Source organism: Otolemur garnettii, unplaced genomic scaffold (assembly GCF_000181295.1).
Source record: "Otolemur garnettii isolate 467f Iridium unplaced genomic scaffold, OtoGar3 scaffold00094, whole genome shotgun sequence".
NCBI lineage: Eukaryota > Metazoa > Chordata > Mammalia > Primates > Galagidae > Otolemur > Otolemur garnettii.
The window spans coordinates 1,233,195-1,243,415 of NW_003852489.1; the positions used below are offsets into that span (position 1 = coordinate 1,233,195).

At 47.0% G+C, this 10,221-nt stretch overlaps 1 protein-coding gene across 1 annotated transcript in view; it reads left to right on the forward strand.

Moving 5' to 3' along the window:
* The window catches only part of SCPEP1 (serine carboxypeptidase 1), a 31,823-nt gene that overhangs the window by 13,476 nt on the left and 8,126 nt on the right, over window positions 1-10,221 (forward strand). The window contains exons 5-8 of the mRNA XM_003795560.3: window positions 1,105-1,177; window positions 7,251-7,288; window positions 8,666-8,794; window positions 9,736-9,829. Of these exons, the coding sequence (XP_003795608.1) occupies window positions 1,105-1,177; window positions 7,251-7,288; window positions 8,666-8,794; window positions 9,736-9,829 (334 nt within the window). The remainder of the gene's footprint in view (window positions 1-1,104; window positions 1,178-7,250; window positions 7,289-8,665; window positions 8,795-9,735; window positions 9,830-10,221) is intronic.

Below are 10,221 nucleotides of genomic sequence, written 5' to 3' on the forward strand. Positions count from 1 at the left end.
TCACAGCTCACAGCAACCTCCAGTTCCTGGGCTTAAGCAATTCTCTTGCCTCAGCCTCCCAAGTAGCTGGGACTACAGGCACCCGCCACAATGCCTGGCTAGTTTTTGATTGTTGTTGTCATTGTTGTTTGGCAGGCCCAGGCTGGATTCGATCTTGCCAGCTCTGCTGTACATGTTTGGCTCCTTAAGCCATTTGAGCTACAGACCCCGAGCAAGGGCCTTCTTTTTTTTTGAGACAGAGCCTCAAGCTGTCGCCCTGGGTAGAGTGCCGTGGCATCACAGCTCACAGCAACCTCCAACTTTTGGGCTCAAGTGATTCTCCTGCCTCAGCCTCCCAAATATCTGGGACTATAGGCACCTGCCACAACCCCTGGCTTTTTTTTTTTTTGGTTGCAGCCATCATCGTTGTTTGGCGGGCCTAGGCTGGATTCAAACCTGCCAGCTTAGGTGTATGTGGCTGGCTCCTTAGCCACTTGAGCCACAGGCACTGAGCAGAGGGCCTTCTTATTCTTTTTTGAAGTTCCTCATGTACCATGGAAATAACCATACTGCCTTATACTGTCTTATTGATAAATGTTTAGTTTCCAGTTTTCTGCTACTGGACAGATATGTTACTTTGAAAATGAGTAAAAGGGACAGAGACTTTTGAGCCGCTCACTAGTCCCGAGCCTTCATTCTTCCCTCCAGGATGTCCTGAGGGAATTTCACAGTCTTCCAGTCCCTGCTACCTGGCAGGGGTGACTGTACCCACGGAATTCCCCAAGGCACCTTGGGAGAAATCACAGACAAGGTGTGGGAAGGCGTCCCACCTTAAGATGACTCAAGGCTGCTCCCCACTCCACACACAGGCTGCCAATACCCTGTGAATAAGGTAGAAGCTCGAACATTTCCTACTCTTTTTGCAAATGGCAGCCGGAAAGAGATAGCTGATCTCTCTTGCGGGTATCTATAGTCTTTTCATCCCCGGGAAGTTTGGAAAGGGTGGGCAGAAGTTCTCTGTGCTCAGGAGCGGCAGTGTGCTGAGGCTTGGCTCCTTTCCTCTGTTCAGGGGGGAGAAGGGCTGTGGATCACCATGGTGAGATTGTTTCTTGGTTTCTCTCTCAGGCTGTTCAGCAGGGGACCATCAAGTGCAACTTTTCTGGGGTTGCTTTGGGTGATTCCTGGATCTCCCCTCTTGGTAAGTATGGACTTTTCAGGCATGTCTTCCCTTCCCCTTTGTCCATCTTTTCCTGGGACTTTGTTGTCCAGATCCAAGAGTAAGGCAAGAGAATATTTGGGTCCTTGAAGAAGACATGACAGAAATTGTTTGCCACAGGAGCACCCAAAAAACTTGCAGACAGAGCACCTACCGTGGGCCTCTAAGGGCTGAACTGAGTTTTCTTAGCTTGAGTCTCAAAAGAATTAAATTTTCCAGTTGGAGACATTCTGAACACTCAGGCGATGAAACGTGCCTTCTGACACACGGGACAAGTGGCCTCTTGGGTGGTCAAACACAGGTCTGTGGGGCTCAGCACGAAGTTGACTCTGTTCTGTCATCCTGCCCCATCTTTCACCCTGACACTGGCCTGAGTGTTTGGGGTGACATTTCCATCTGTTGCTCATGTTGGTAAGACAGGGTTATCATCAGGTCTTGCAACTCAGAGGTTTGTGGTTTCATAACTGAGCAGCATGGTTGGAAGTCCAAATAGGAGTTGTTGATGTTGCCGACAGCCCGGGTGTGGCTGCAGTCTTCTGAAATAATCATCCTGGTGGGCCTCGCTCTAACCGGGTTTCTCAACCTCGGTGCTGTGGATGTTTGGGGAGGCTGTCCGGTGCCTTGTGCCATGTTTACCAGCAGCAGTCTCCTTGGCCTCCATTCGTGAGGTGTCAGTAGAGTACTCCAGTATGACAATCAGAAATATCTCCAGGTGCTGTCAAATGTCCCTTGGGAAATAAAACTCTCCCTGGGCGAGAACTATTATTCTTTTTTCTGTTATCGCTTATTTATTTGTTTTGAGACATTCACTCTATCACCCTTGGGAGAATGCAATTGTAGTCATAGCTCATAGCAACCTCAAACCCTTGGGCTCAAGTGATCCTCTAGCCTCAGCCTCCTGTGTAACTGGGACTATAGGTGTCTGCTGCAGCGCCTGTTTTTTTTTTAAGAGAAACCACTCTTACTCAGGGTGGTTTCAAACTCCTGAGCTCAAGCAATCCACCTGCCTCTACCTCCCAGAGCACTAGGATTATAGGTATGAGCCACCATGCCCAGGCAGAACTAATTAGTCTAACCTAATAAAAGGTGACTTTTTTATTTATTTAGACCAAATCTTAAGCTGTTACTGTGGATAGAGTGCCATGGCATCATCATAGCTCACAGCAACCACCAACTCTTGGGCTCAAGCAATCTTCTTGCCTCAGTTTTTCTATTTTTAATAGAGACAGGGTCTCGATCTTGCTTAGGCTGATCTCAAACTCATGAGCTCAAGCAATCCACCTGCCTCGGCCTCCCAGAGTGCTAGGATTACAGGCATGAGCCACTGCATCTGGCCTTAAAAAACCAAGTTTCATTCTCTTTCCCTGGGTAGAGGGTCATTGCTCACAGCAACCTCAAACCCCTGGGCTTGAGCAATCCCCTAGCCTCCCAGGTAGCTGGGACTACAGGCATGTGCCACAACACCCAGTTAGTTTTTCTTTTTTTAGTAGACATGGGGTCTTACTTTTGCTCAGGTTGATATCTAACTCCTGAGCTCAGGTGACTAAAAGGTGACTTTTCTTTTTTTTTTTTTGAGACGGAGCTTCAAGCTGTCCCCCTAGGTAGAGTGCCATGGCATCACGCTCACAGCAACCTCCAACTCCTGGGCTCAAGCGAGTCTCCTGCCTCAGCCTCCCAAGTAGCTGGGACCACAGGCGCCCGCCACAACGCCTGGCCATTTTTTGGTGGCAGCCATCATTGTTGTTTGGCAGGCCCGGGCTGGGGATTCGAACCTGCCACCTTAGGCGTATGTGGCTGGCGCCCTAGCCGTTTGAGCCACAGGCGCCGAGCCAAAAGGTGACTTTTCACAGGCAAAACTAACTATAGAAGGCCAGGTGCAGTGGCTCATGCCTGTAATCCTAAGGAGGGCAACAAAGTGAGATTCTGTCTCAAAAAAAAAAAAAAACAAAACAACTATAAAGTTAGAAATCAAAAGAGAAGTTGCCTCTGATGGAGGTAGGGGAATAAGTTGGAAAGGGAAATGAGGGAACTTTCTAGACTGTGTCTTGATTGGGCTAGTGGTTACTTGGACATGTGTACCTATCAAAACTCTTTGAAAGGCATGTTTGTGATTCGTGATTATGGCTCAATTTTTTTTTTTTTAATAATACTTTAGAAAAGGTAACATTTCCCCCCTAAAAGGTAGAGATCTAGCTTGTTACAGAGCCTTGTTCTGAATGGATTCAGGATATTCTGATGCTACTTGAATGGTTATTTCTCATCCTCATGCTTGGCAGCTCCAGGGCAAGACTGAGATGGTATGAAACTGAGTCAGCACGGAGTGGGGCGGGGGGCAGGGGGCTGCTCCTTTTTTTTTCTTCCTGCAGGGCCTTATGGGACACCAGAAGCATGAGAGTCTAGCAGATTTCTTGTCAAAGGGTGCCCTGTTTCTTACACTGATGGCGAGACAGGTTAGCATCAGGTCTTGCAACTCAGAGGTTGGCATTGTCAGAACCGAGCGTCCTCGTTGAGAACACAAAAAATTTGCCTTAAAATTACAACACTATCCCTCACACTTCCTCCTGGGTCCCATCACAGTTTCACAATAGCACTTAAGTATCATACTTTGCATGTGCTGACTTCTTTTAATCCCTACAACTTCACGGGGAATGGATGCTGTTATTATCCTAACGTAGTCGATGATGAAACTGAGACTCAGAGAGGTTAAGCAACTTTCCTAGAGTCATCTAGCTGAAGGGATAGAGCTGGCATTCAAACCTAGGCAGCAGGTGCTGGAATCCATGCACTTAACCACTGTGCTGTATTACCCCTGCAACATTAGGAAGTTGAGCCTCCTGGCTTTGTAGCCTTTGCAAGGTCTAAGAATCATCCTGTCTGGAATCTACCTTTTTCTCTTTTTTTTTTTTTGAGACAGAGCCTCAAGCTCTCACCCTAGGTAGAGTGCAGTGGCATCACAGCTCACAGCAACCTCCAACTCCTGGGCTCAAACGAGTCTCCTGCCTCTGCCTCCCAAGTAGCTGGGGCCACAGGCACCCGCCACAACGCCTGGCTATATTTTGGTTGCAGCCATCATTGTTGTTTGGTGGGCCTGGGCTGTATTCCAACCCGCCAGCTCAGGTGTATGTGGCTGGCGCCTTAGCCACTTGAGCCACAGGCACCGAGCCCTACCTTTTTCTCTTTGCCATTCATTATCCGGTTCATCTTAGAATCTCCTGGTCCAGATCTCAATCCATCCTTCTAGAGCCACATAACTATTTCCCCTCCAGCCCAGAAGTGTTCCCCATTGAGGGAAAAATACTGTTATTTATTTGTTTATTTCAAGACTGAGTCTCACTTTGTCATCCTCAGTAGAATGCTGTGGCATCACAGCTCACAGCAACCTCAAATTTCTGGGCTTAAGTGATTTTCTTGTCTCAGCCTCCCAAGTAGCTGGGACTACAGGCGCCCAGCATAACTCCTGGCTATTTTTAGAGATGAGGTCTCGCTATGGCTCAGGCTGGTCTCAAACACATGAGCTCAGGTAATCCATCACCTCGGCCTGCCAGAGTGCTAGGATTATAGGCGTGAGCCACCTCGCCTGACCTTGTTTATTTATTTATTTTTAAAGACAGGGTCTTTGAAACAATTGGCACAGTCATAGCTCATTGCAGCCTCGAACTTCTGGTCTCAAGCAATCCTCCTGCCTTAGCCTGCCCAAGCACATACCACCATGCCAGTTTACAAATTAAATTAATTAAAATTAAATACATTTAAAATTTTAGTTTCTTAGTGGTGCTACCCACACATCAGGCACTCAATGAACACATGTGGCTACGGGCTGTCATTTTTGACCACACAGATGTAGGATACTTACGTCATTGCAGGAAGTTCTAATGGACATTGCAGGCCTACAAATGTCAGCCAGCTAGGACCCATGGGTCAAGTCCTTCCTGCTATCTGCTTTGGTAAATATGTTTTTTGTTGGAACACAGCCACACCTGTTTATTTGCATACTGTTTACGGCTGTTTGGAGGCTGCTAAGAACAGAGTTGAGTAGTTAGAACAGCTGGCTCAGAGATCCAAAAGTATAACATTTCCCATCTGTCCCTTTGCAGAAAAAATTTGTCAATCTGTGGTCTAGACCAAGCAGGGAATGGGATGCATTAGGCAACTGCAAGAGATTTTGTATTTCAGAAATACAAAATGGGCTTGAAGGTTAAGTGCAAGGGTGAATGATAGCCAGGTTACAGAGGACCTGGTATTTCTATATTTCTCAGGGTGTGCTCTGAGATGTACCAGTCCTGTGATGTACTATTTATTTAGAGGGCTCCATGTTCACATAAGCTTTGGAAGTGCCAAATCCTGGCTCAACCATCTCTAGGTTGATAGATACATTAAAGGCGCTGAGAAGTCCTATGGTAAAGAAATGTGTTTATTTTACCCAGCCTGAAAGGTATTTAATTAAAAAGTCATGTTTTTTGCAACCTGAGCAAGAGCAAGATCCTGTCTCTACTAAAAATAGAGCCAGGTGTAGTGGCTATTACCTGTGGTCCCAGCTACTTGGGAGGCTGAGGGAAGAGGATCACTTGGGCCCAGGAATTTCAGATTCCTATGAGCTGTGACTCTACAGCACTCTAGAATGAGGCAACAGAGTGAGACTCTGTCTCAAAAAAAAAAGTCATGTTTTTCCTTGTAGATTAAAATCCTGCAGAACTGAGGTTATTTGAAACATATTTTGAGATGCTTGGCCTTGGGGCCTCTGTATGCTTTTAAGCAATGGAGCCATACTGAAATGTGCTTTATAAATTGAGGCCCTTGACTTTTTTTTTTTGAGACAGAGTCTCACTATGTCGCCCTCAGTAGAGTGGTATGGTATCACAGCTCACAGCAACCTTCATCTCTTGGGCTTAAGCAATTCCCTTGGCTCAGCCTCCCAAGCAGCTGGGACTACAGGCGCCCACCACAACACCCAGCTATTTTTTTGTTGCAGTTGTCATTGTTGTTTAGCTGGCCCGGGCCAGGTTTGAACCCACCAGCCTCTGTGTATGTGGCTGGCACCATAACCACTGTGCTACAGGTGCTGAGCTTTTTTATTTTTATTTTTTTTTTGAGACAGAGTATTACTGTGTCACCCTCAGTAGAGTGCTATAGCATCACAGCTCACAGCAACCTCAAACTCTTGGTTTCAAGTGATTCTCTTGCCTCACCCTCCCAAGTAGCTGGGACTAGAGGCACCCGCCACAACACCAGGCTTTTTTTTTTTTTTTTTTGCTATTGTTGTTGTAGTTGTCATTATTGTTTAGCAGGCCCAGGCCAGATTTGAACCCTCCAGCAGTATGTTGCTGGTGCCTTAACCGCTGAGCTACAGGCGCCCAGCCAAGACCCTTGATTCTTTGTTGGCAGGTCTCTCAATGACACTTGTCTTACCCAGTGATAGGACAGTCGTGAGTTTGTCTACACCAGGGTGACTGTTCTCTCCGAGGATAGGCATTGTGTTGCTAAGACTTCTGAATCTCAAGCTCTTTGCTGCTCTCAGGCCCCACATAAATTCTCAGTATGTTTGTGGGACAGGAATGAGCTGATTGTCAGTACAGCCACAGACGCGTGAGTTACAAACTTATTAGTCCTCATCCTTATTTAGCGCCTTGGCAGAAGCTAGTGTCTCCAAGCTGGAGGAACAAACAAGATGCAGAGCAGAAATGTGAGGGCGGGAAATATTTTAAGCTGTCAAAAAGCCTGGAAGTCTGCAGATAAGAACCTCCACCCCCACCCCCACAGCCTGCTTCAGGGCGTGCTGTCACTGGCTGTGACTCACTTGCTGGGCCAGTACCAGGCCAAGTTAATGTGTCAACAGTCCTCAGAGGCAACAGAAGGGACCCCACCCCCAAATCCCACCTTCCAGCCACCGAGATGTCAGCTGGCCTGCTGCATGGATACAGGTGCCGTGAGGGGCCTTCAAATCCAAAGCCACTGGGTTCTCCTTCTGCTTTGGATGGAACCCAGTTGTCTTTTCAAAGACAGACCCACCGTACACTTCAGTTGTGTGCTTAATTTGTACATGCGTGGTTTCCTTTAGATTCGGTGCTCTCCTGGGGACCGTACCTGTACAGCATGGTAAGTAGATGAGTCCCCAGCTCTGCACTGTCCATGGTAGACACCCCAAATGCCCTCTTCTGGCTGTGGCTCTAGTAAGAGGAAAGCTAGATGAGTTTGCCCAGGTGGTTCACACAACTCTTTAGAGACTATTAATCCATATCAAATTGGGAACACAAAGCGACACACATTAAAACACATTAAAAGACAATCAGTACCGTTATTACACTTTTCCTGGCATAAGAAACACAAGTTTTCCATTCCCTAACTTTTTATTATAAGAATTTTCAACTATTGATAAAAGTTGAAAGATCACTGCGAACAACTACATACCCGCCATCTAGATTCAGTTAACATTTTGCTGTGTTTCTTCCAGTACATCTATGACTTATAACAATGTACTTTCTTCTCTTTCTTTCTTTCTTTTTGTTTTTTGGACATAGAATCTCACTATGAGTAAGTAGAGTGCTGTGGCATTGCAGCTCACAGCAACCTCAAACTCTCGGGCTCAAGTGATTCTCTTGCCTTCGCCTCCCAACTAGTTGGGACTATAAGTGCCCGCCACAACCCCCAGCTTTTTTTTTTTTGCTTGTAGTTGTTGTTGTTGTTTGGCAGGCCCAGGCTGTGTTTGAACCGCCAGCCTTTGTTTATGTGGCCAGTACCCTAACCACTGATCTACAGGTGCCAAGCCATAACAATGTACTTTCTTTCTTTTTTGAGACAGAGCCTCAAGCTGTCACCCTGGGTAGAGTGCCATGGCTTCACTGCTCACAGCAACCTCCAACTCCTGGGCTCAAGCGAGTCTCCTGCCTCAGCCTCCCAAGTAGCTGGGACCACAGGCACCCGCCACAACGCCTGGCTATTTTTTGGTTGCAGCCATCATTGCTGTTTGGTGGGCCCCCAGGCTGGATTCAAACCCACCACCTTAGGTGCATGTGGCTGGCACCTTAGCCGCTTGAGCCACAGGTGCCGAGCCAACAATGTACTTTCATCTGTGAGCTCCTATTCCCATCCTCCCCTGCTTTCTACTGCCCCTCCCTCACCGAGGCAGTGCCAGAGTGATGTTCCCAAGGGGACCTTTTGGTGTTTATGTTTTGTTTTGTTTTGTTTGAGACAGAGTCTCACTTTGTCGTCCTTGGTATAGTGCTGTGGCATCATAGCTCACAGCAACCTCAAACTCTTGGGCTGAAGTGGTTCTCTTGCCTCAGCCTCCCAAGTAGCTGGGACTATAGGTGCCAGCCACAACACCAGGCTATTTTTAGACATGAGGTCTCACTCTGGCTGAGTCTGAGACTTAGGCAATCCACCCGTCTCAGCCTCCCAGAGTGCTAGGATTACAAGCGGGAGCCACCTCACCCAGCCTAACGTGGCCCTTTTGGTTCTTGGTTTGCATTCTAGTCTCTTCTTGAAGATGAAGGTCTGGCAGAGGTGTCTCAGGTTGCAGAGCAGGTCCTGGATGCCATAGGAAATGAGAAATACAAAGAGGCCACCCAGCTGTGGGCGAAAGCAGAAATGGTCATTGAACAGGTAGGGGCCGCGGGGGCCAGTCTGCTTGCCTTTTTACGGTGGGGACAAGGGTTGGTGTTGTCAAGATTGGGCTCTATCTTGAGCCTTTCTTGCAAATCTGGAAATGATTGCATGCTAGTCATAGAGCTGTCGTGTCTGAGCAATGATGTAGTGGCCCCTTACAGGGTCAGAAAGCCACCTAGTCCTGCAAGACTTGCTTGTCCTTGACTGAAATGTCTGGATTCTATAAGAAAGACTATGTCTTGCAGAGGTGAGGGTGGAGTTGAGAGGCAACAGATTCCCTTATTCAGATCTTTGCCAAGTAACATTCTGACTCCAGTAAGCGAAAGGTAGAGTGTATTCACCAAGGATTTGGGTATAGAGGACTCTTTGGAAGTGCAGCTCTGTTCTCCTTATAAATCGACACACGGGCCCTTGATTTTTTCCTGCAGGGTCTGAACTCTGCTCACCAGTCCCTGGAGAGCTGCCTGACACAGCTGGTTTCTGAGGCTTCATCATTATATTTTTCTTAGTATTTCTTTTTTCTTTTTTTTTTTTCTTTGAGACAGAGTCTTGTTTTGTCTCCCTTAGTAGAGTGCCATGGCGTTATAGCTCACAGCAACCTCAAACTCTTGGGCTCAAGCAATTCTCTTGCCTCAGCCTCCTGAGTAGCTGGGACTACAGGTGACCGCTACAACGCCTGGCTAGTGACAGGATCTTGCTTTTGCTCAGGCTGGTTTTGAACCCTTGAGTTCAGGCAGTCCACCCGCCTCGGCCTCCCAGAGTGCTAGGATTACAGGTGAGAGCACCGAGCCTGGCCTGTATTTCTTTCTGATCTGAGCAAATTTACAAAGTTAAAGCTGTCCTTAAATAAGATGGAGAACCGTGTTTCTTTCTGTTTTGCAACTGTGATGATGGAAAAATAAAGACGACGAACCGCCACATATACTTTTCTATTTCAGAACACAGACGGAGTGAACTTCTATAACATTTTAACTAAGAGCACCCCCACGTCTGCAACGGAGTGGAGTCTAGAATTCACCCAGAGCCACCTACGTGAGTGAACCTTGAAGTTGTTAAACCCTGTCTCAGCCTCTATGCAAGAAGAACTCAGTTCTTTAAAAGCTTCTTTTATTAATGTATACTTACATACCATGAAATCCACTCATCGTAAGTGGTGTTTTAGTATATTCACAAAATTGTGCGGTCATCGCAACAATCCAGTTTTAGCCCGTGCCCGTCACCCCAGACGGATCCCACGCGTCTGTTTGCAGTCCGTTCTCATTCCCGCGCCAAGCCCCCAGCCACCACTGATCTGCTTTCTGTCTCTCTAGATTCCATTTATATAAAATGTTTTGTGTCTGGCTTCTGTCACTTAGAATACTGTTTGAAGTTTGGAAACCAATGTCTATATACCAAATTACAACATCACTTCTCTTTTTTTTTTT